The following is a 27097-nucleotide window of genomic DNA, read 5'->3' as shown; positions in this document are numbered from 1 at the left end:
TTTTATAGTTGCTGCAGAAAAACAAATCAAAAGGAATTGCTACACATTACATTATTTTCCAGAGTGTTGCGTGGCTTTGATTTAACTCTAGCCTGTTCCTGCTACATGCTTGCTTTTTGTTGCTAGAGAAAAAAAAATTTAATCCTCAATATCTTTGTGCCGTTTACAACTTTTCTGTACAGCTGGGAGAACTAGGGAGATTTGGACAGCAAATCTGGAGCTGGGAGATCACTAGGGAGATTTGGACAGCAAAATAAAATAAAATAAATGGTCTTCATTTTTGCTGTCACTTCATATGCTAACTTTATTTTCATTTAACATTTAATTTTAAACTGATGAAACTTTTAATCTATCTGGAGATTATCTCCGCAATCTGCACATTGTTCGTCCGCTGTAGGCTCAGCACAAGGTTAGTGCGATGATGGAGGAAATTCTTATTGTAAAGGAAATCTTAATGACTGTTGGCTTTGTTAACATGTCACAGAATGATACGTTCAAAGCTGCTGAATAGATGTGTTCTGTCCTTGGAAGCCAACAGGGTGCTTCCATGTTATTAGAATTCAAGTGAGACTCTAATCTAATATAAAATTCCTTGTTTAAATGAGTTGTTAGGATTCAATAAAGCACAGGAATGTTGATTTGTTGTGTACAGAGATTTTGTTTTTAAGGGGAATTTGATTAAGTGTCTTAAAGTACTTTTTGCCAAAGGAATGGTGATATTGGCACCATTCCAGGTGTGTTGCAGATGTTAAATTGCATAAAAATGATAGTTATTTAGGAAATTATGCAATTAAATTTATTAGTACTTGCATTTTGTAGCAAGGAAAAGCAAATAAAAAATGCAATTATTTTATCGACTACATCTTTTACTGTTAAATTCTTTTTCAACTAAGTTGTGTTTGTAATATGATTAGATTAATATTGTAATTGAATTTACGGGGAGACAACTACTATTTTTCACGAATATTGATCTTGAACATGTAATGATACATGTATCAAGATACAGTGAAAAGTTTGTTTCACATGCTATCCAGGCAAATCAAACCAGACAGGAGAGCAGCAAGAGAAAATAAACAGAATGCAGTTACAGTTAAGTGTAGATTGCTTTTAAAAAGTGCACGGGCTGCAACGTGGCAGATTGGAAGATCAGGACCTTAGCATATAAATTTATACTGATTAGCTAATTAATTTATTGCATCGTATGGAAGGCGCATTCCCAATCTCGTTGTACCCCTGGACAATGACAATAAAGATATATTGTATTGTATATAGGAGGTTAGTTGAAGAGTCTGATGTCAGCAGAGAGAAGCTGTTCCTGAATCAGGTTCAAGCTTTTGTATCTTGTGCCTGACAGGAAGGCGTGGAAGAGAGAATGACCAGAGCTGTAAATGCTTCCTTGCAGGGCAAGGATATCCTAACTGATTGTAGTCTTTGAGTCATAGTCTGCAATCCAGTCACCGGGGGAGGGTGGAGTGAGAGGTCGGGGTGTGGGGGGCGGGTGCACGGTGGTGGTGTTGCTGAGTCCCAGATCCAAGAGGGCGGCACGGTAGCGCAGCGGTAGAGTTGCTGCTTTACAGCGAATGCAGCGCCGGAGACTCAGGTTCGATCCTGACTACGGGTGCTGCACTGTAAGGAGTTTGTACGTTCTCCCCGTGACCTGCGTGGGTTTTCTCCGAGATCTTCGGTTTCCTCCCACACTCCAAAGACGTACAGGTATGTAGGTTAATTGGCTGGGTAAATGTAAAAATTGTCCCTAGTGGGTGTAGAATAGTGTTAATGTACGGGGATCGCTGGGCGGCACGGACTTGGTGGGCCGAAAAGGCCTGTTTCCGGCTGTATATATATGATATGATATGATAAGAGTTGGAGATGAGTTTGGTTTAGTTTAGTTTAGAGACACATCATGGAAATAGGCCCTTCGGCCCACCGAGTCCGCGCTGATCAGTGATCTCCGCACATTAACACTATCCTACACACTAGGGACAATTTACACATACACCAAGCCAATTAATCTACCAATCTTTACGACTTTGGAGTGTGGGAGGAAACAGAAGATCTCGGAGAGACCCCACGCGGTTATGGGGAGAAGGTACAAACTCCATACAGACAGCACCCATAGTCTGGATCGAATCCCAGTCTCCAGCGCTGCAAGCGCTGTAAGGCAGTAACTCTACCGTTGCTCCACCGTGCGGTTTGGAATTATACTGTTGAACGGCCCTCAACATATTGACGGAGGAAACTTTCCTGAACGCATTTGACAAATTCCACCTCGTCCAAACCTTTCACACTATGACGTTCACAGTCAATGTTGCGAAAATTAAAATCCCCTATCACGACAACCTTTTTAGACCTGCAGTTGCCTGCAATTTCCTGGCGCATTTGCTCTTCTAATTCCCATGGACTATTTGGGAGCCTGTAGTACAGTACACCTCCAATAAGGTGATCATTCCTTTCTTGTTTCTCAGCTCCATCCATATTGCTTCACTGGACGAACCGGCCGCAAAGTCATCTATAACCACTGCCCTGACATCCTCCTTAACCAATAACACAACTCCCCCTCCTCTTTTACCCACGCCTCTGTCTCACCTGAAGCACCAGTACCCTGGAACATTGAGCTGCCAGTGCTGCCCCTCTCTGAACCAGGTTTCCGTGATGGCTACAACGTCCCAGTTGCAAGTGCTATCTATGCCTTAAGTTCATCTGCCTTACCTGTCATGCCTCTCCCATTAAAATAGGTGCAATTTAAACCGATATTCATTCCTCGCTCCCTGCTTTTCGCCTGCCTATTCTGTCCTCTATATTTTCTCTCATCATCACCCTCCACACCAACTTCTAACCTCTCACCGACCTCGGTCCTGTACAAGATCCCACCCATCTACTAAACTAGTTTAAACCCACCCGTGTAGCACTAGCGTATATAGCAAACAGCAGGTCCATTAATGTTTCTTCCCTCATTTGATCTATCTACATGCTGTTTCATAGGTCTCTCCTGTGTACACCGTAATAATTCCCCCCCACCCCTGAGTTTTTTACGCCAAAGCAATCCCAGTTAATATTTGGGAATTGAAAATCTCTGGTCCTTTAACCCTATCTCAATTACATTTCTCTGTTATTTGCCTACATATCTGTTCCTCGGTTTCCTGTTGACTATTCAAAGTCTGTAATACATTCCCAGCAAAGTGACAATATCCTTTTTGTTCTTAATCTCTATCCATAAGGGTTTGTTTGAGGAGTCTTCTAGGATATCCTCTCTCAATTCTGAAGTAATGCAATTCTTGACTAACAGAACAATGCTTCCAACTGATTTGCACCCTGTTGAGCTTTGCCTGAAAACGTGATATCTCAGCACACGGGGTTGCCAGTCCTGCTCACCATGCCTTGCATATAAAAGACAAAAAGTGCTGGAGTAACTCAGCGGGTCTGGCAGCATCCCTAGAGAACACGGATAGCTGAGATTTCGGGTCTGGACCCTTCTTCAGACTTCTTACTTATGTTTTGCTATTACAATTATATATTCATAATTACCACTGGTAGCATCTTTTTTAAACAGAGTGCTGGGGGCCAGGAACACATTGCTGTGAAGGTGATGGAGATAGTTTTGATAGTGGTATTTAAGAGGCTATTAGATAGGCAGGGAATGGAGGGTTATGGATCACATTTAGACAGAAGAGATTGCTTTCATCTGGCATCATGTTCGGCACTAACACTGTGGACTGCAGTACCTGTTCTTGTGCCACTACTGTTCACTGTTCTAAGATATGATGCAGACTAGCAGAGAAATGGGTGATAAATGAATTATCCTTGGCCAAGAATTGGGCCAGGGAATGTTGAAGTTAAACTGAAGTTTACAAACATGAGAATGTATAGAAGTCCAGTCTATTTCTAGTTCACACCCCAGACTGCTTTTGCACAAGATTATTTTGATGCAAATCCAAGTCTTGGAAAAGAGAAAATTGGCAAATCTATTGCCTATCGTGATCTTTTAAGGCCATTGTAACAATTTGGTTTTACCCTGGAGCTCCATGCTGGGATAACAATTTTAATGTGACCCAGAATTTCTTGTCCAAAGTCTTGGTAGATCAGCTTTCAACTAATTTTACATAACACTTTGGATTTGCACCAGATCATCCCACAAACAAAGTCTGTACACGTCTGCCTTAGCTATGCAGTAACATTATGAAAGAATTTATGAGAGTGATATGCAACTCTCCAGTGGACAAACCTTTGTAAGAACTTGGTATCCAGTAAATGTAAAACCAGTTTTAGGTCAGAGTTTAAATGTGCCAATTGAATTTTAATCAATAAAAGTTATTTACGAAGCCATACTTTCTTCCCCCCCCCCCCATTTATTGTCTGACCTTGTGAATATACCGGTGAATCATACCCAGTGCTGTGTTCTCCTGTAACTGAGGTGGGCTATTGGTCGCCAATTATGTAAAATGAACCATTTCTATCCAGGCCCGAGTTAGCATATGATTTCCTTGAAGATTTTATTCTTTGTATCTGTACAATGATTTCTATATTTTGTTCAACCTAAGGTGTCTTTATTTCTTGCTGTTTCTGTATCACCACTAATTTGGATGGATATTAGCCATTCTCGACACATTTGTATAAAAATATTAGTATTGACAGTGTCCTCCACTTTCTGATTTCTCTCTGTCATTCTTTAGTGTTACTGGTTCTTCAAAATTCAGAACTGTCACAGCCATGTAAAACTTTCAGAATTACATTTATTTGGAGACAACAGTATAATATTTCATGGGGGTTATAGCGTACATGGATATATACCCGTCTGAAGAATGTTCCTTTAGGAAGGAGATGAGGAGGGATTTCTTTAGTCAGAGCGTGGTGAATCTGTTTGAATTTTTTGCCACAGAAGGCTGTGGAGGCCGTCAACGGATATTTTTAAGGCAGAGATAGATAGATTCTCGATTAGTACAGGTGTCAGGGGTGCCAAGTGTCAGGTAAGGCAGGAGAATAGGGTTAGGATGAAGCGATCGATCAGCCATGATTGCATGGTGGAGTCAACTTGATGGGCCAAATGGCTGAATTCTGCTCCTATCACTTGTGACCTTATAACTCTTGTCTTAATTGTAATTAAGCCAGCTGCATTTACCAAAGCATTCAAATGTGGACGAAGACGAGGATGAAGTACTTTCTTTAAAATCTATTATGTTTTTATTTATGAAGCCCTGCATTGACCTTCATGCAATTCTCAGCTCTCGTAGCATTTCTTTGTAAGAGGCTTAATCTTTTGATTAGTACTTGCAGGTCAGTGTAGGAAAATAACTGCAGATGCTGGTACAAATCGACGGTATCACAAAATGCTGGAGTAACTCACCAGGTCAGGCAGCATCTCAGGATAGAAGGAATGGGTGACGTTTCGGGTCGAGACCCTTCTTCAGACTAATGTCAGGGAGGCGGGACAAAGAGAGGATATAGATGGAGACAGGAAGACAGAGGGAGAACTGGGAAGAGAGAGGGGAAGAGAGGGACAGAGGAACTATCTAAAGTTGGAGAAATCAATGTTCATACCGCTGGGCTGCAAGCTGCCCAAGCAAAATATGAGGTGTTGTTCCTTCAATTTCCAGTGGGCCTCACTATGGCACTGGAGGAGGCCCATGACAGGAAGGTCAGACTGGGAGTGGGAGGAGGAGCTGAAGTGCTCAGGTACCGGGAGATCAGGTTGGTTAAGGCGAACTGAGCGAAGGTGTTGAGAGAAACGATCGCCGAGTCTGCGTTTGGTTTCGCCGATGTAGAGAAGTTGACATCTGGAGCAGTGGATGCAATAGATGAGGTTGGAGGAGGTGCAGGTGAACCTCTGTCTCACCTGGAAAGACTGTTTGTGTCCTTGGATGGAGTTGAGGGGGGAGGTAAAGGGACATTGCATCTCCTGTGGTTGCAGGGGAAAGTTCCCGGGGAGGGGGTGGTTTGGGTAGGAAGGGACGAGTGGACCAGGGAGTTACGGAGGGAACGGTCTCTGCGGAACGCAGAAAGAGGAGGAGATGGGAAGATGTACTTGCAGGTCAAATGAGAGTTTTTGAAGTGAGAAGTTTGATAGAGACTTGAAGGATTTTCAGAATCAAAACATACATAATAGAATTACTTCTGAGACTTTTTGCACAATACAGAACTAATTGGTAGAATTAATCTTGTGCCAAAAAAAATCGGTTCAATTTAGTGTATGTAAATTGTGTTTTGTTCCACAAACGTTATCAGTGTCCTTTTTCTTCATGGTTTAAAGTTAACATTTTATTTATCCAGTTTTCACATCTTCCCTTGTGTGTCTCTTATTGATGACATATCACCACAGAACGCCACAGGCGATCCTTCTTCCCCGTGGCTATCAAACTTTACAACTCCTCCCTCTTCTGTCGTGGGGTAGACTGAGACTGACTTCCCCCCCACCCCACCCCACCCTCCCAATCTTTGCACATCCCCCCAAACCTTTCCACTCGTCACTTCAATTTCATGTTTCGTGTATTTTGTGTTTTTACGATTGTTGGCAGATCAATTTCCCTCCTGGAAATAAATAAAGTTCTATCGTATTGTATATTCTAAGCATGCAGTTGAAGTGTTTTACATAGCTGCAATGTGATATCGTTTTTGTTCTGGTTTGTGTCGTTTAAGCACATCTTTTTGGACAGGCCTTCAAGTTTAAGCACAACTTACTTCCATGCCAGTGCTCCATCTTCAGCATTCAACCATAAACCAAATTGATCTTATTGCTATCCAACACTATCAACCAGCTTGGTGCAGGCTCTGATATCACAGTGAAACTATCGGCATGCACTCAAAGTCGCCTCTGATATTATTTTATATTATGTACATTGACGCTTTGAGAAAATAAAATTTTCTGTTAATAAGTAAATTATTAATTTTAGCTATTGTGTTTATAAATATTCACTAATTAAATCAAAGTTGAGAGAGAAGCAATTTTGAAGTAACTCAGCAGGTCAGGCAGCATCTCCAGAGTGAAAGGAATAGGTGATGTTTTGGGTCGAGACCTTTCTTCAGACCTCCTACACATTTAATCAAAGTTGAGTTGGAGCACAACATCCTGGGTTTCCATTTCCCCTGTATTTCTGTTCTTCTAGGTAACAGTTTCTGACACAGATACTGCGCAGAGGTGGTTCTTAATGGTCGGTGAGTCTACAAGCAGGGGCCCCATCCTCGGGATAAAGGATCAGTCATTTAATGAAGAGAAATTATTGATTCGGGCGATTCTAAATGTTTTTACCTTGGACAGTTGTGGACATGCAACATGTGTTCATAATCAAGGTTAAGACTGATAGATTTGTGGGCATGAAGAAACTAGAAAAATGAGGATTATTTGGCAAATCAGATATGCAATGGAGATCTGTTATGATTTTATGGCTGGCTGGATGGGCTTGTGCAGGAAGGATCTGCTTGTAATATTAGGAAGGAACTGCAGATGCTGGTTTAAACCAAAGATAGATGCAAAATGCTGGAGTAACTCAGCGGGACAGGCAGCATCTCTGGAGAGAAGGAACGGGTTACGTTTCGGGTCGAGGTCTCGAAACATCACCCATTCCTTCACTCCAGAGATGCTGCCTGTCCCGCTAAGTTACTCCAGTACTTTATGTCCATCTTTTGCTTGTAATATTATCCAGGTCACATTTCATAAATTTAGAGCAAATCCTGCCTCCAAAAAAAAATCATGAGCATGCATGGAGCCTTCACTATGAGATGAATACTACATTTTACTTTGAAGTCTTGCATTTGGAAGTGTAAAGATAATGCAAAGTAAATAAGTATATACAGTTTGTATGTGCAAGGCTGCCAGGACTGAATCTTCCTGAAACAGCTTGAAACTTAAGCAGATTTTTTTTTTTTTTTACTTATCAAAGGGAATGTGATATTTTTCCAGCACATAAGAACATAACAGCTCTATCTTTCTTGTGTCAGAAGAGATTTGCATCTTATTTGGGCTAGCAGATGGTAAAACCAATTTTTCTTTGTAGTGTGCTGAGGGCACATGTTGCATCTCTGTACTTCTGCTCATAAATAAACCATGAACACTGTAATGAATTAGCCCATCTCAAATCAGGAGCAACATCGTAACAAGGCTTGATATTAATTGCTTTTGCAGAGTAAAGGCAACAGATATAGCTTGATGGCCACCGGGGAGCTCCCTGGAAAGTTAAATGCATGTTCATTGAAAAACTCTAGTAGTGTTAAGTCCATCTCCTTTAATAGCCTGCCAATAGTCATGTCATCTGCATGCCTGACCCCAGACTCCTGAGACAGTCTATTCTGAACTCTTCCACGGAATAAATCATCAGGTGGACAGAGGGAATGATTTAAGATGTTCTCAAAGCCTGCTTGGGAGTAAAAAATGCACCATCTTATTTGACTTGGGAATTCCTGGTCCATGATTACTTTAAGTGGAGACTCAGCAGTCACGATGACACTGAGATCTACACTTGGTGCATCAGTTACTCATAGAATCTGAATTTAAATGGTGGAGGGAGTGCAACAAAACTATTCTGATGCCTCACCAGCCAGGCATCTTCTGCTTCATCTTTGGGAGAATCGCTGGGTCTTTTATTGGTCTCATGGGGAACCTCAGATCCTCAAAACGTGCGAGGAAGTCATCCTTTATCCCAAAGGACAGTTTAAGAAAAGGAAAAGATTGTACAAATGGTAGATGTTAAATGCATGATCAATCACCCAGGTAATAAAAAAGGAACTGCAGGTGCTGGTTTACACCAAAGCTAGACACAAAATGCTGGAGTAACTCAGTGGATCAGGTAGCATCTCTGGAGAAAGTGGGTATGTGAGGTTTCGGGTCGAGATCCTTCTTCAGACTAAAGTAGTCTTCAGCTTGACCTGCTGAGTTACTCCAGCACTTTGTGTCTATCAATCACCTGGGAGTGGTCTTATACCTAAAATAACCCACAGTGCATCAGTAATTTCTGAAAAATAATTGTCACTGTGTTCCTTAGAGTGATGTTTTGTATGTTAAGTGACACATTGGGAATTTCGGAAAAGAATTGCCAAATCATTTTTTACATTGTTTATGCATTCTTTTCATCTTATCACTCAAAATTGTTTTTCTATCTGGCTGTTTGGTATGGAGGCTTTTTGAGTATGTAGATCCTAGTTCACATTGTAATTCCACAAAAGTAAACTGCTTTGATTTTTCTTCTGTGCATTGGATAGAACATCATCTCTGCTATGTTAATATATATAGTTGTGAAATATAGGTTACAGGTATGAGCAATTTTTTAAGGTTTGCCTTGTCTACTCAGAATTCAGAAAGTCTAATATTGAAGAGATTGCCTTAAATGAAAGCATACTTTTTCTCCGCGTCCTTTTGGCTAAAATATTTTGGATAAAGTAATGTAGGAAAAGCTTCATGTCTTTCGAATACCTCTAACTTTGATTTTGAAATGGCTCTCTGCAAATTTGTTTGTGAACATATTTTGAATTCATTACTACCTCTAAGAGTTTTGAAACTAAGATATTATGAAATTCGTGCTTTATACCTTTCTCTGGCACGTGGGTGTAACTATCAAGGCCATAGTCTGCAGCCTGTTCCAAATTGCTCTTGAAACATTGGTGGTGAACTATCATGAGCATTTAAGGAGAAGATAACTGCCTGGATTGGTAGGAAGGAGGTTCTAGGATTTAGACTCTGCCAATCAAATATCTTCTAAGGTGGAATGTTCATAATTTATAGGAGCAGAATTAGGCCATTCGGCCCATCGTGTCTACTCTGCCATTCATTCGTGGCTGATCAATTTTTTCCTCTCAACCCCATACTCCTGCCTTCATAGCCCCTGACACCCGTACTAATCAAGAACCTATCATCTCCGCTGTAAAAATACCCAATGACTTGGCCTCCACGGCAATGAATTCCATCGATTTTATCACAAAGTGCTCCCTTCCCACCTGCAGCAGAAACTTGATTAACTCATGACTTTCTGCTCCTTCAGAGGACAAAATATCATATTACTCTTGTAATTTGGATGTGAATCTACAGGCGATGCTGAGTTTTTGTTGGATCTGAGGATTGCTAATTTTGTCTCTCCAAAGACATACCTCATAAACCTGACGCCCCAAAATTATGCTGTATGATTACAAGGGGCAATTACCAAGTATGATAGAAATGCAAAACTACTTTAATTTCCTCCTGCTTTTGATGTTTGCGATTCTGTGCCCAGATTGATATGAATGAGACTGGAATATAAACTGTGAATGTGCTTTTGAGCAGAACACAATATGAACTGATAGACAATTGATAAAAAAATGTGGGAGGACAGTTGTTTTGCTCAGAACCAAGCTCTGGCAACTACAACACATGCAACAGTTCACTGACAATTAAAATTTTTTTTTGTCAATTTGAGAGAGACCAGCTTTCTTGAATTATCTCAGCCACCATTTTTTTATTCAAGAGAGTAGTTTGCAGGCTACACTGGGAATAAAAGAGAAACAAGAACTGCATTTGCAAAATGGACATGAGAGGAATTATCTTCACTCCCTAACTGTGGCTGTGCACTTATCATGTGTGCACAGATTGAAAATGATGGTCCTGTGATATAAATGTGCACTTTGCTCTGTTTTGTATTCCTTGTACTTTTTAATCACTTGCTGTTATTTACCTCTGTTCACAACCCTCAATCAACAACTCATTATACATAATTGTTAAGTCGTAATTACTTCCATTTTACATTTCTAATAATAACAATATGAAGCACTGAAAATGGGTGCAAAAATGAAACCAAGGCCAAGATTTATCCTGAACTAGACAAAAAAGCACACGAACACCTCTACTTCCTCAGGAGAGTAAGGGAACTCGGCGTGTCTCCAACAGCTCGCTCGCTCTCTCTCTCTCCCCCTATCAAGTTAAAAAAATCTTGAAAGCACCATCCACAATACAATATCCTTTATTGTCATTGTACAAGGACAACGAGATTTTGATTGTCGCTTCCATATCGATGCTGTCAGATCAGGTACAGCTTTTTCCCCTTGGTTATCAGACTACTGAACAGTCCTCCCATAAACTAGGGTTGTGGCCTGATCTTCCAACTTAACTCATTGTGAACGTTGCACTTTTTCTGTAACTGTAAGCAGAGATTTGCAATGATCGAAGCAGAGATTTGCAATAATCTCTGTTGCAATGCTGTGCTTAGAAAATATTTCAACTTCATCTGAATTATATTTATAAGTAAGAATGGGAAGGTAACATGGAGCTGGAACAGTAATATGGGAAAGAAAATTTGACCGATTCATGTATAAGAAGGAACTGCAGATGCTGGTTAAAACAGAAGATTGGCACAAAATGCTGGAGTAACTCACGTTACAGGCAGCATCTCTGGTGAGAAGGAATGGATGACGTTTCGGGTCGGGTCTGAAGAAGGGTCTCGAAACGTCACCCATTCCTTCTCTCCGTTGACTGATTCATATTGTTTCCAAAGTGAAACAGGTACGATGTCAGTGCAAAACTAATCCTCAAACCCAAGAGACTGCTAAAGAAGCTCTGTTATCCACAGTTGAAGAATAAACCCCGATCTTATGGCAAACACCTTTGATCAAAAAGATGGTACAGAATTTGAGAAATGCATACATTTGCAAAGAATTTTCATAAGTTCGTAAGTGATAGGAGCAGAATTAGGCCATTGGGCACATCAAGTCTACCCCGCCATTCAATCATGGTGGATCTACCTTTCGCTTAAAACCCCGTTCTCTTGCCTTCTCCCCATAACCTCTGACACCCGTACTAATCAAATTTTACAATATATAAAAACTTCAATAAAGATTAATGTTTGAGAGGAATGTTTGAATTGGCACCAGTTTTCAATGTAACAGCAGACAGCGAGGACACTCAGTGAGGTGCCTTGTTTAATTGGAAGGTTCCATATTCTTTTTTGGTGAAGGGTCACAAGCCATGAGATCGTATGCAGTTTGTAGAAGGGTTAAGAGTAAGAGAGGAGATGACAAAATATATTTTCACCCAGAATTGAAGAATATGCAATTCAGTGCCTGAAAGAGTGGTAAGGGCAAAAATCCTCATCAAATTTGAATGTGACTTGATATATATTTGAAGAGCAGTGATCTATGGGATTATGAGTATGAGAAGGTGAGATTAGCTCGTATAACACTTTTTCAAACAGCATGCATGTGATGGAAAAATCCTATGTGGTACATTTTCAGTGATTAGATTCAATCAGGGAGCAAAAGTTGCAAATCCAAGATGTTTGACAGTATAATAGAGCAAGCATCACCCATTCCTTCTCTCCAGAGATGCTGCCTGTCCCGCTGAGTTACTCCAACATTTTGTGTCTATCTTCAGTATAATAGAGCATATTGTTTTGTCTAATTTTGTTGGACAGTAGATGTATGAATTGATCTCTGTGTAAGTTGTAAATAATAGCCTGGAGCGCGTTTTGCAAGAGTTGATGATTTAAGTTTTCTCAGCATCCTTTAGTCAAGGATAAGCAATTCCAAACATTGAGTTGGTCTCTTGATTCCTTTCACTTGACTCAATTTCATCAAATTTATCCATCCACTTATTTTCCACTAATTAATCTTAACACTGGCACCCACCTGATTAAACAAATGCTTCTCAAAGTACCAGGAACTTGATTGACATAATATTTTATTCTATATTGCTTTTTTTTTCTGTATGCAAATATTTGTATTCCTTATGAGATTTATTACTTTTCTGCCGTGTCTGATTAATATATGGGTACTTAATGTTCAGCATGGACTCGCTGAACAAAAAAAGTAGTTAACAAGCTTTATGGCTCTAATCGTGTAGGTCAGATGCAACAATGTGAACTCGACACGACCAATAATTGTACAATAAATTATCAGTTATTCTAGGTATATCACTGCGAACCAAAATAGGGAGTGCAACTTTAGTAGTGTAAAATCCATAGTACTTCATTGCCGAGGTAGCATTGTGGTTAGATGTGTGAAAGGTGGTTCAGGACGCTGATTGTTGATAAGAAGAAGCTGTTGTTCATTGTGGAGGGAATGATTTCCAGGCTCCCGATGGGAGCAGTGAGATGAGAGTGTGACCAGGGTGGGGTGGGTCTTTGGCATTAACTGCCTTCTTGAGGCAACATTTCCTACAGATCCCTTAGATGGTGGCGAGCTCCATGTCTCCAATGGATGGGGCAACGTCCACCACTTTCTGTAGCCTCCTTTGTTCCTGGGCAGCCAAATTACCGAACCAGTCTGTGATGCAACTAGTCAGTATGCTCTCCACTGTACACATACGAAGGTTCAAAGAGTGTTGACACAAAATGCTGGAGTAACTCAGCAGGCCAGGCAGCATCTCTGGAGAGAAGGAATGGGTGACGTTTTGGGCCAAGACCATCTTCAGACTGATGTCAGTGGAGTGGGTGTGTCAGAGATCCAAAAGTGTGTTTGCTAATATGTTGTAATTTAAATACAATACCATTACTATGCCAACCCATCTAAATACCTTGGTTTGCAGAAACTCTTGGCTCTGGTGTGATGGAATCAAACTGTGAAATACTGTATTGAGGGGCTGACAGTTTCTTGGGCTATAATTAGCTTCTGTAAATCCCACACATAGTTAGCCAAGGAAAGATTAAGTATTTAGTAATCATGGAAGCTGCTAATAACTGATCTAAGACTATGTTGATGTGCTGGTTGTGTTGAGAGTCATATCGGTTAAGATTCCTGTGCCTCTTTGAAATTATTCCTTGAATAATTCAGCATCATGAATTTACAAAATCGCTATTTATCATTCCTATTTTATACACTATTGTTACATGTCCTTTGTCAGTGTTTGAACTATTCAGTTAATTTCATTCAATCGAGTTTTTGTGATGCAGCCTTTGATTGCAGCACAGCACGAAGTGTTTCTTTTGAATGCAAATAAATTACATTGAATTTAAGAATCTATTTTATTGACCTCAAAGTTTATGATCATTATGAGACACACTCATGATCACAATATTAATTCTCTGGGCATTTTGGCCTATGCAACTCTCTCTACAATTATTAAGTTTTGGTGTTCTCCCTTAAATTGCATTAAATTAATTCGCAATGTTTTAGGTCAATCTTATAACGTATTTCAGGGTTTACTATTAGTTCCTCAAAGATATTAAGGAAGTTGGTGAGGCAGAAAGCTACTCTTTCTGAAGCTGAGTTAGTTTCTTTATTAAACTGGACATGGGTAACCCTCTCACGCTCTACCCACTTTACATGCCTGAAGAAGGGTCTCGACTCGAAACGACACTCATTCCTTCTCTCCAGAGATGTTGCCTGTCTCACTGATTTACTCCAGCATTTTGTGTCTATCTTCGTTGTAAACCAGCATCTGCAGGACCGACACATTACAAGCTAACTCAATGGGTTTTCCATTGAATTCAAGTGGGGAAAAGGGCATGCTGTTTGCTGTGTATTTCATACATGAGTAGGAAAGAACTGCTGATGCTGGTTTAAATCAAAGGTAGACACAAAATGCTGGAGTAACTCAGCGGTCAGGCAGCATCTCTGGAGGAAAATAAGGTTCTCGGCCTGAAATGTCAGCTATTCCTTTTCTCCAGACATGCTGCCTGACCCGCTGAGTAACTCCAGCTTTTTGTGTCTATAATCATTTAGCATGTTACTCTTCTTGTCAATTCCATATCCTGTTCTCTCCATCTTGTTTAGTACCCATGGGTTTATAAATGAAGATATTGATTTAACCAATGCAAGAAGTTTGGGAGATGGAGAATTTGAGAGACTTTCTGTCACCACAGCAATGTGAAGTAAAACACAAAGTTCTGGAGTAATTTGAAGTAGATACATCAAGTCTGACGTTGGGGGAAAATGTAACAGATTATTCTTTGTTACAAAAAAATCTGCAGGGAATATGAGTGATGGATCATTTTCATAACCTTGCGTGCACATCACCAGTGGTTGCGGTAAATGATCAGCTTCACTTTGAGAATGTTGTTCATACGAATTTATTCTGAAGTGAAACATTTGCTTACCTGAAGTGAAATCTTCAGTATTGAAAAACAAACCAGATGGGAAGTAGTGGTTAGAAACAGGAGAACTACACGTTATCGATGAATCAGACGGAATTGGAATACTTTCAGTTCTTGCTTTCTGAGATCTACCCACTTGAGTTGCAGCAGTTGTCATTTCTCTGTAAGGCCCAATGCATGATCTAATGTATTTTTCAATTACTTCATTGCAAATTTTCACTCTGGATTTTTTTTTGTATGCCAGCCCTGTGATTGTCCAAAAGGACATGCGGTTTGTGGGGCTGGCCAAAGAAGATGGAGAAATTTGGATGTTATTAAACATACACATTTAATTTTTCATTGGCACCATTTTTGTTTATCTGTGTCAGAGATTTCAATTATTCCACAGGTGAATTTGAGGGAAAGAGTTAATCTCCTGGAATTGAATTGGAGGGGCTTGATTTAGTATTGGATGTGCATGGTTAGTCTTGCTATCAACTGTAGAGTTTCAGCTTTTAAAATGGGCGAAGGTTGTTTCCTCAAATTCGTTTTTTCTTTATTTCAAAGCTAATGAAGTAATTGGTCTGGTTATTTCCATTGCCCACTGCTGCTGAGTAAACTATTTTCATGTGAATGGTGGTTTGTGTCATTCATAGTTCCAAACATTGGAGAGCTATTTAGCAAGGGAAGGTCTATTTTTGGGGAATCAAGTGATTTTAAATTCGAAGGCCAAGAGACAAGAATCTGGGAGTGTGAAGATAGAGGATTGTATAGAACACAGAACAGATAATAGCATCGTGACAGGCTCTTCAGTGCACAATGTCTTTGCCGGACATGATGCCAAGACCAACTCTCATCTGTCTGTACATAATCCATATTCCTCCATTCGCTGAATATCGATATGCCTATCCAAATTTCATCAAATGCCATTATTTCATCTGCCTCCACCACCACACTCAGCAGTGCATTCCAGGCCTTTTCCACCCTCTGTGGAGAAAAAAATTGCCCTGCACATCTCCTTCAAAGTTTGCCCCTTTCATCTGAAAGCTCTGCTCTCTCGCATTTGATATTTCCACCCTGGGGGGAAAAAAGATTCTGACTGTCTACCCTATTGATTCCTCTCAATGTTATACTTCTGTCATGTGGCCCTGCAACCTCTGGCGTTCCAGAGAAAACAATCCAAGTATACCGCAAGAAAATGTTTTAATTTGTCAGGAGATGGCTTTGGAAAATATAATTCTGTTGTTCCATAAATAGATGTCAAACATGTAACTTGATAGCATTGTGGAGGATTTTGATGAAGTGGTTAGGTGGAATTAGGAGCAATGTCTTGTTATGTTTCGTTGCTCATTTGAATGCTTAGGATGATATGGACCGTAAGATGATAGGCAAAAGATTTAAAAAGGATATCTTTTTCACAGAGCATGGTGGGTATATGGAGAAAGAAGCTGAAGAGGTGGGTACAAGTACAATGTCTGTACAGAATTTGTACATTCTTCCATATGGGTTTTCTCTGGGTGCTCCGGTTTCCTCCCACACTCGAAAGATGTACAGGTTTGTAGGTTAATTGGCTTTTGTAAATTGTCCCTAGTGTGTAGGATAGAATTAGTGAACAGGTGATTGTTGCGGACTCAGTGTGCCGAAAGGCCTGTTTCCACGCTGTATGTCTCTAAACTAAATTAAAAAGACCATTAGACAGGTGCATGGATAGGGATGGGTTTTAAAGGACATGGTCCAAACGCAGACAAATGAGACTAGCCGAAATAAACAGTTTTATCGATATGGGTAAAATGGGCCAAAGGGCTTGTTTCTGTGCTGTATAACTCTGACACAAATAATCATTCAGGGTTTAGTTGATGAAGGGGAAAGTTTGGTATATGGGTATCATAGTTCTTTTCACCGTGTATAATATGTATAATTTATGTTTTATGTGTTGTTTAGTCCATGTATCTGTGATGTTACTGCAAGCAAGATTTTCATTGTCCCTGTTCCTCACCGTACTTATGCGTAGGGCAATAAGTTTGACGACTTAATATTTCCAAAGGGAACAATTACAATGTTTTTTATCTTTTGCGCTCTAAAGTTTCAAGATGGGTATTTTTCCACAAAAAATAAAATGGACTTATTGGCTCTTTGGTGCATTTCCTTTGTTCTGATGAAGAACATCCTGGTCTGCATCCGTAGATTATGTTAACCCCTGAAATTTGTCTTTGTAGTAATTGATATTTCTGCTCATTTTGGCTGTTTGAGTTTAAATGAAAATAGAAGTAATGTGAAATAGTTTTTAATCAATTTTGCCATGTGCTTTGAAAATGAGAAAAGGGAAGAATGTTTTGAGGGTTCAGATATGCTCCATATGAAGAAGACTGAAGTTTGTTCTTGTGTAGAAAGGAACTGCAGATTCTGGTTTAAAACGAAGATAGACTCAAAAAGCTGGAATAACAGTGGGACAGGCAGCATGTCTGGAGAGAAAGAATATGTCAGCGGGACAGGTAGTGTCTCTGGAGAGAAGGAATGGGCGACATTTTGGGTCTCGACTGAGTTTGGATCTCGCTGAGTTACTCCAGCTTTTTGTGTCTATCTGAAGTCTGTTCTTTGTCTATAGAATTAAATGGAGACCAGACATAAGATTTTGCAGGGTTTTAATCTTGGCATTTGTGTGCTAAATGTAGAACATAGAACATTTGCAACATAGATGCAGGCCATTCTGCCCATCATATGTATGCCAGCCATGATGTCCAACTAAGCATCTGCCTGCACATCATCTATACCCTTCCATTCACTGTCTGTTCACGTGCTTATCTAAATGCCTCTCGGTCTGTGTGTATATGTAAAAAAAAGACCTGCCACCTTTCTACTTTCATCCACTCATCTTAAAGCTTTGCCCATTTGTATTATGAAATTTCCACACCTGGAAAAAGGCTCTTGCAATCTATCCTATCTGCATCTCTCATAATTTTATAAACTTCTATTAGGTCTAGCCTCATCCTCCGAAGAGAAAATGAATCCTAGCCTGACCAATCTTTCCTTGGTGTTAACACTCTAATCCAGACAACATCCTGGTGAACCTCTTCTGTACTCCCTCCAAGTCCTCCACATCCTCCTTGCAATCTGGCAAACAGAACTGAACACAATGCTGCAAATGTGGCTAAACCAAAGTTTTATAAAGCTGCAACATGACTTCCTGACTCTTATACTCCATGCCTTGACTGATGAAGGCATGCGTGCCATATATCTTCTTTACCATCCCGTCTACTTACCACCCCTGTCACTTTTGTTTAGCTATGGACTTTCAGTCCAAGATTTCTCTGTACATTAATGCACCTTAAGACTGCACTGTCATGTACGTCTCCCTTACATTTGATTTCTTAGAGTGACACCTCATTTTTTTTTTAATTGTCTGCAAACTTGATGATCAGTCCATCCACATTTTGTTCAAATCATGTATCACAAACAAAAAGATGTCCCAGCACCTACACAACACAGCTGGTCACAGACCTTCAGTCATAATAACACCTCTCCATGACTACCCTCTTGTCTTCTATAGCCATTCAATGCACCAAGTCCACCATGGATCTACCATGGATTAACCTACCATGATGGAACTTGTCAAATGTCATACTCGAAACCTTCAAGAGAATAATCTTTGTTCCATTATTGTAAGCAGATGTCAGAACATAGGAAAATGATTAGATTTTTCAGAACATAGTTTTATTTAATTTGTTTAACTTTAATAATATATGGATTGACTTGCCATTATTGAAGTATGACATCCAGTATTTAATAATTGAAAATCCATGATGAATAATCTGAGACTTTAAAAAAAAAATCTGAATTCATTACATATTGGTTGTGTCCTACTCCCAGGTCATGTGCAAACAGCAGTCATCCCAAAGTTGATACACCGAGGTCCATTGAGAATATTTTTGTTAGTGAACGTGCTCTGGCATCTGTTGGGTTGTCTAAAGGCATCTGTTGGGTTGTCTAAAGGAATCCAGGAAAATTATGTGGGAATTGTGGTAAAATCATGGTGTAACCATGGATAACTTGAGCGGCAGTTAAGACTCGTGTTCTTCTCTGCCGATTTCCATTCTGTAAAGCTACTTGAGAGAAAGCAGCTGATATCAAAATTGTATTTTGTAATTTTCATTAAATACCAGGAACATTTGAAAAGCTGGCTCATTTCTTTTCTGGTTTGTTTGCAGATCCAGATGTAAAACATGATACAACTGGAAATCATGCCCACGAACGTGCTGAAATAGTATCAAAGTATGACAAGGTCAAGTATTTTCAATGTGTACTATATTTTAGATTTAAAAAAAAATATTGCTCCTTGTTGGAATACTCTGCCAATTCAATGAAAAAATAGATTTTCTCCCCTTTTTTAGTTTAGCTTATCTTAGTACATTTCTTTTCTTTGGAATCTATCAAAACTAATTAACAATGTCTGTAATTAGTATAAAACATGGACTGTTCATGAAGAATATTGGATATGTTACCCAACATTATGTACGTTTTCCTGTCTTTTATCTTCTATTTAATAATCTTTGCAATTTATTCCTGGCAATATTTTTAAAGGCTAAGTTTCATGTAACAATGTTCATGTATGCACTTTGTGTGGTTTTCTACCATTTACACCTGGATATATGTAGAACCATCAAGAGAAACTGATTATGTGCACAGTCTTTTTATAGAGGTGGTGAACAGACTGAGCAGTTCTATTAGGCCAATGGATATGGTAATACATCACATTAGTATCTCTATTTGTAGGACATCCTTTTTGACAACTAGTTGGTAATTGTTACGCCAGTTAATTATCTTTGTATCAAACCCTGAACTAATTTACAATATTTTTTTAAATTATGTGCACGCATTTACAATTCCTGGGTAAAAGAGTTGAGTTTGAGTATATTGTCACGTGTACCAAGGTACAGTGGAAAGCTTTTGCGTGCTAACCAGCCAGCGGAAAGACATTACATGATTACAATCGAGCAATCCACAGTGTACAGCAACATAATAAAGGGAATAACGTGAATAATGTTTAATGCTAATCCAGTAAAGTCCGATCAAAGCTAGTCCAAGAGTACCCAATGAGGTAGATAGTAGTTCAGGACTGCTCTCTGGTTGTTGGTGGGATGGTTCAGTTGCCTGATGACGGCTGGGAAGAAATTGTCCCTGAATCTGAAGGTGTGTGTTTTCATACTTCTATACCTTTTGCCTGATGGGAGAGGGGAGAAGAGGGAGTGGCCAGTGTGCGACTCAGCCTTGATTATGCTGGTGCTCTTGGTGAGGCAGCGCAAAGTATTAATGGAGTCAATGGAAGGGTGGTTGGATTGTGTGATGGTCTGGGCTGCGTCCACAATTCTCTGCGGTTTCTTGAGGTCTTGGATGGAGCTGGTCCCAAGCCAGTTGATCAATAAGGAACATTTGAATAGATTGAGCTCATTGGAATTTAGAAGCTGAGTGAAGAAGACTCGATGAGACGTTAATGAGGATGCTTGACAGGGTCGATGCAAAGAAGATGCTTCCCATCGTGAAGGAATCACAAAATCATTGCCGAGTTTCAAAATAAGGAATCGCTCATTTAAGACTGAGGTGAGAAAGTATTTCTTTTCTGAGGACCGCAGAGAGCCGTAAAGACAATTAATATTAGCATTCAAAGGCTCTGATGGACAGGATTGTGGTCTGCATGTCAGTTGAGGGTTATAGGGAACAGGTAGGAAAGCGATACTGACCTTGAATCACATCCCAGACAATACATCCAACATTTGTATGATGGCTAAAGTGATGGTGACAGGTCAATGGCCATTTTTTTAAATTCTTTCATCCTTGAATAGATGTTTTGGGTTTTATATCTTCGGAATAATGGATCTGGCAAAACTGTGGGAAGGGACATGGGTTATATGCCGATATCTATCTATTTATATACTAAAACTCTCCTTTGTTATCTTGTTTGTGACTGAACTTCAGCCAAAACGGTACATGATAGCGCGACAATTTTAGGCCCACCTTACGCACTTTAATGGTAAAAATGGTAGTTTTATTGAAATTGGTGTTATATTTTTTCTATTTATATTTATATTGGTGTTATAAGTTATTCACATTTTAAAGTTTAAATCTATCTCCTGGGGAGAGAGGGGGAGGAGGGAGAATAAGGAGGGAAGGAGGGAGAATAAGGAGGGAAGGAGGGGCGGAGAGAGGGGAGGAGGGAGGGGGGTAGGAGAGGGTGCTGCACCAATGCAGGAGAGGTTTGGGCCCAACGGGTCCACTTGGTCTAATATAAATTATATATATAACCAGTCTATATATATATATATATATATATAGGCAGTGGGGCCAGACACAAAGTGCCTTATTCCCACCGTGACAACTATTTTGAAATGTAAAACTTCCCCAGTGTTAATTTTTTCAAATGAATTCAAGAAAAAAATTAGGCCTTTTTACCAGAAGATTTTAATTGGCCTTTGTTCCAGGGACTCAGACTGATTCAATCAGCCTGAAGAACGGTTGCGATCCGAAATGTCACCAAACCATGTTCTTCAGAGACAATGCCTGTCCTGCTGAGTTACTCCAGCACTTTGTGTCTTTTTTTGGGGTGAATAGTTGTCTTGACCGGTTGACAATATGGAGTTCTTTACTGTCAGATCAACCATGATTTTATTAATTGGCAGTGTGGGTATTTGAGGCTCAGTGGTCTTTTGCTCCTAAGTTGTACGCTTTGCTAATACGCTGTGCTCTTTGTGACGCACAGCTAATTTGTATTTCTTTAATCATTAGTGCTGATGTGCAGCGTGACTGCTCCTGCTGATGACTTAAATAGTTCAACATCCTGTTACAGGGCTCTTCAATCATTTCTTTATTTGATTTGGTTTGAGATTAGATGTTTTTGGAATTTCCTGTTGATGGTCTTTATGTTAACAGACATGTTATTTATCTTATTCAACTAATTCTAAAAAAGACAGAGTTACTGTAGTTCAGTTTGAGATTTGTTTAATTTTCCTGCCTAACACACTAAACCCCACCATCGCTGCTCAGCTTCAATATGTGTAAATGCAGCCATGCATTCGTGTTTTGTTCTAGGTTTGTTCTTTGCATTTGTTCTCTGGTCTAGGCTGGACGTACAAGTTCATGTTCTTTTTGGTTCCTTCTCGCATTTTCTTTTCTGTTTATAGTTTTTCTGGTTTGCGCCTTCATATTGAAAACGCTAATGAAAGGGCATTGATAAAAAGGAATTATTAGTTTCTTTCTCCATTGATGGAGTCTGGTATGGAGTATTTATAGCATTTTGTGCTTATGAGTTTAAATTACATCGTGCCGTGTCAAAATCAGCATCAACGGGGTGGTTAGAGGAAGGCTGCATTAGATTTTCAACATCCATGTTGTTATTTGGAATGTGTGAGAAGGAACTGCAGGATGCTGGTTTACACCGAAGATAGACACAAAATGCTGGAGTAACTCAGCGGGTCAGACAGCATTTCTGGAGAAAAGTAATAGGTGACTTTTTTTTGCTCTTTGCTCCATATTTTGATGATAGGTTACTACAATGTCTATGGCAACTGATCTGCTGAAACCCAAACAGAACATTATTGAGCAGGTTGCTGGTGAGTAAGTGCTGCTTGTTATCATGAACGACAAAACCTCCTGTCACGTTACTGATTGAGAGTGGAATGTCGAGTGAGTCATTGACCAGATTGGATTTGTCCTGAGCTTGAGAGCATGACATACTTGGGCAGTTTTCCAGGTTGTTAGATATATGTCATTGTTGCCGCCCTGCTGAAACGGCTTGTTGAGAGCTGTACTTTGCCCTGGCACACTCTTCTCATCACTCTAGCCAGACCCTTACAAGGTCCGCAGCTTTTGTTATATTCTTGAGAATGAATTGGATGTAGAAACAAAGAACTGCAGATGCTGGTTAATACACAGAAAAAGAGACCCTTCTTCAGGGGAAAGGGAAACAAGATACAACTCATTAACCCACAGCCAGCAATGGTCCACCTTTCCTTGAACATTGTTGCTTTTTGCATATCTTTCAATCATTTGTTCTATGTGCCTTCTACATCGTTCGTTTCCCTTTCCCCTGACCCGCTGAGTTACTTCAGCTTTTTGTGTCTATCTTTGGTGTAAACCAGTATCTGCAGTTCCTTCCTATGCATCCATTTTGGTGAACCCGGCTGGAGGTAGTTGCAAACATTTACATGATGTGGGCTGCCATCGTTCAACATTAGATTCTTCATGGTGACCTCCACCCCCACCTGTAACGCCAACCTCTGAATACAGGGACAGTTCAAAACTTTGACATCATCTTTTTGGATGTGAGATTGCTTCGAGGTCTGTTCATTGCCTTCTACTTTTGCGGTTCAGTAGACATATGTTGCCCTAAGCAGTTGAGTGAAGCTTCAACTGACTGCTGTTCTTTAAAGACTTGGTCACCTTCTACTGCATAAAGACCAGGATAGTACTTTCCACCAGGAAGTTTCTGTCAAGGTTGTTTCTTGCTGGTGAGATTAACTGTTTGATTTGTGATCTCATGTTAAAATATTGTTGTACTTGCTGGGTGAAACTAAACTGATGAGTGTTATTTCACTTCAAAGGAATGTTGCAAATTACTGTGATCTCATTTACCCATAAAAGGCCATTAACAGCAGTCCTAAGTAGAAGTGATTCAGGAAATATCTTTGTTTACAATCTAAACAGACACAAATTTAAAAGTCTCCTGCTAAACTGTGGTGGGGGTGGGGGGGGGGGGGGGGTTGAGAAAGTGGTGCAATGGTAGAGTTACTACTACCTTACAGAGCCAGAGACCGGTGTTTGATCCTAACTATGGGTGCTGTCCGTATGGAGTTTGTACCTTCTCCGTGTAGGTTTGCTTAGGGTGCTCCAGTTTCCTCCCACATTCTTTGTAATGTGGGAGGAAACTGGAGCACCCTAAGCAAACCTACACGGAGAACGTACAAAGAAGGAACTTAGATGCTGAATTACTCTCAAGAGAGACACAAAATGCTGGAGTAACTCAGCAGTACAGGCAGCATCTCTGGAGAGAAGGAATGGGTGACATTGAGGATTGTAGGTGAATTGGCCTCTAAATTGCCCCTGATGTGCAGGCAAAACTAGGATAACATTGAACAAGTGAACGGGTAATCATTGGTTGGCGCAGACTCAGTGGGCTGAAGGACCTGTTTCCATGCTCTATTTCTAAACTAAGCTAAATTAAAAGGGTTTGATTTCTTTCTTTTCAAGGTAAAATTTGAAGAAGTATGTTTCATTTGCATCAATAACTGAGATAACTGAGAAAAGAGATTTCAGTTGAGAAATATAATATTGATTGCTCATCTTTACTTTGACAAAGCATTCGATTGGAGAATGAAGAGTTCTAAATCTGAAAGTAATTCATTGCTAAGTCTGAAAGTAGTTTTAGGTTATTGGTAAAATGTCAGAACACCTTCTTTGAATGTGTTAGCAGACGAAATAGGTTTTTGCACCAAATGCTGATTTAATTTCAAATTTTACTAAAATTCTATAGGTTAATTAACTCGCTCGCTTTGTGGTATTTTGGACATGTGCTTCCTAGTCGTTGGTTTCTGTGATACTCGCACAGTAGCCACGATACGTTCCCACTCTGTTCATGGGGCTTTGCAGATTCAACAAAAATACTCCTGACTCACCATGAGAATCTATAGCATGCTGGGCTAGGAGGAAGCTGACCAAACAAACAAAGGCTCAAACCATTAGTCATTTTAAATTGGGCAGTCAGATATTAAATGCTGGGCAGTAAGACGGGGCAGAGCTTAGATCGCCTATCCATTTGTGATGGGACCAACAATATGTGGAACACAGATCAGGGCCATAATCCAACAAAATATTTGAGAGATGTTGAGAAATATGAGAGGAATAAATTGAGTGAATGCCCAGAATAGGGGAATGGAGAACCAGAGGACATAGGTTTAAGATGAGGGGGGCAAAGAGGGGTTAGGGGTTACTTTTTTTAGGGGTGGTCTATATATGGAAGAGCTGCCAGAGTAGGCAGTTGAGGTGGATACTATGTCAATGTTTAAGAAACATGTTGACAGGTACATGGATAGGATAGGTTTAGAGGGATATGGCCCAAAGACAGGTGGAACTAGTGTAGATGGGACATGTTGGCTGGTGTGAGCAAGTTGGGCTGATGTACCTGTTTCCATGCTGTATGACTCTGTGACTGTGAGTAGGAAGGAACTGCAGATTCAGAAGAAGGGTCTCGACCTGAAACATCACCCATTCCTTCTCCAGAGATGCTGCCTGTCCCACTGAGTTACTCCAGCATTTTGTGCCTATCTTCCATGACTCTATGTTGGGGCCATACCCTGCCATCTAAATGATGTTATTCGAAAAGGCAAGAACAGAAATTTTGAGGTGCTAGTACGCAAATTCTTGACTGTGGTAATGTCAAGATTAGAAGGTACTTGTTGGAAAAAATGAGGGATTTTTGGGTTTGGCAAAGGAGGCAGTGTCCAAAAGCAGGGAAGTTGCAATAAACATTGATAAAGTGCCAGGTGGACAGGTGTTGTGTTCAACTTTAGCTAGTGCACAAGGTCTTGGAGACAACTGAAGTAGTTGTGGATTGTTACAAGTGCCTTCAGTGACTTAAGCAAACATGACTGAAACACTTTCTGTCATTGATTAGAAATTTATTTCAAAATGATTATATCGTAAACAATCGAAATTCGAAGCATTTACGGAGTATTGTGGATGCTTGACTTTTGAGTTGACTCTGGTCTGTGAACCTCAAATAACTATTAACACCACATTGTTTATTTAACTAGTTAGTGATATCTCGAACTAGCACACTTGACTTTAAACACATCTGAAATTGTATAGGTCGACATGCACATATGTTTTTATCAAACCAAACTGTTATTATATGTGCTCCATCATTCACCTTTGTAAGCAGAGATATCTTATTTTGATTTGCTCGATTAATACTGAATCTCAGTGTAGCGTAGCGATTCCAAATTAAAGGATGTTCTTTTAGGAAGGAGATGAGAAGGAATTTCTTTAGTCAGAGGGTGGTGAATCTGGAATTATTTGTCACAGAAGGCTGGAGGCCAAGTCAGTGGATATATTTAAGGCAGAGCTGGATAGATAGTTTCTTGATTAGCACAGGTGTCAGAGGTTATGGGGAGAAGGCAGGAGAATGGGGTTAGGAGGGAGAGATATATCAGCCATGATTGAATGGCAGAGTAGACTTGATGGGCCGAATGGCCTAATTCTTCTCCTGTCCCTTATGATCCTAATGATTAATCACTATCCTGCATGATGTGAGCTCATTTTGTGATATAATGCTGAAAAAATGCATATCAACATTTATTTTTCTGTTGCTGCACTCCACAACATTTCTCTTTAAGTTTCTATTCCTTAATTTTGTTTTCATCTCGTGCTTGTGGTGGGAACAAGTTTCAAAGCTTTTTTCAAGTTTTATCGCAATTGGATAATTGCAGGATTGGTGGAGGAGGGAAGAGTCCATATCCGCTGGGCATTGCAGGTCTTATTTTACAGCTTTGTGCAACCATCACCTGAATAATATAATAATAATAATATTCATTTATTGTCATTGCAACGAGTACACCGAAATTTAAAAAATAGCCAATCCTGACGGTGCGTAAAAACATATGTGCAATAAATGTAAAAACAAATAAATACAATTATATTAAGTACAAAAATTTTAACAGTGTTGCCTAGTGCAGAAGGTAGTGTTCAGTTCTCGTATGGCCCTGGGGTAAAAACTGTTCTTAAGTCTGTTTGTTCGGGATTTGATCGACCTGAAACGTCGACCAAAGGGCAGATGAACAAACAGCTGAATCAAAATAGCACCATTGATAGACACTAAATGCTGGAGTAACTCAGTACGACAGGCAGCATCTCTGGAGAGAAGGAATGGGTGAAGCTTTGGGGTGTGACCCATCCCCATTGATCTTGTGGATTATGTCAATAAGGCTGTTATTTATCATTCTGACAGACTCTGATGAAAACTAAAGTTTGATAGGTCAAATTGATGCCAGGATTAACATAACTATTTCAATATGAAACGCAGAGCTAGAGTAACTCTGCTGGTCGTGGATAGGTGACATTTCAGGTTGGAACCCTTCTTCATTAGTTAAGATTAG

General features: G+C 39.9%; 1 protein-coding gene across 6 annotated transcripts in view; it reads left to right on the top strand.

Moving 5' to 3' along the window:
* Positions 1-27097, top strand: part of usp6nl (USP6 N-terminal like) — a 151124-nt gene that overhangs the window by 57369 nt on the left and 66658 nt on the right. For 5 of the 6 annotated variants that reach the window (XM_078419492.1, XM_078419489.1, XM_078419490.1 and 2 more), the window contains one exon: positions 19163-19236. In XM_078419492.1, the coding sequence (XP_078275618.1) occupies positions 19163-19236 (74 nt within the window). The remainder of the gene's footprint in view (positions 1-19162; positions 19237-27097) is intronic. The other variant, XM_078419494.1, reaches the window with a different exon arrangement.

The sequence above is a fragment of the Rhinoraja longicauda genome, chromosome 23, assembly GCF_053455715.1.
Source record: "Rhinoraja longicauda isolate Sanriku21f chromosome 23, sRhiLon1.1, whole genome shotgun sequence".
NCBI lineage: Eukaryota > Metazoa > Chordata > Chondrichthyes > Rajiformes > Arhynchobatidae > Rhinoraja > Rhinoraja longicauda.
The sequence above is the reverse complement of the archived record's forward strand: the minus strand, read 5'-3'. Positions and strand labels throughout refer to the sequence as shown.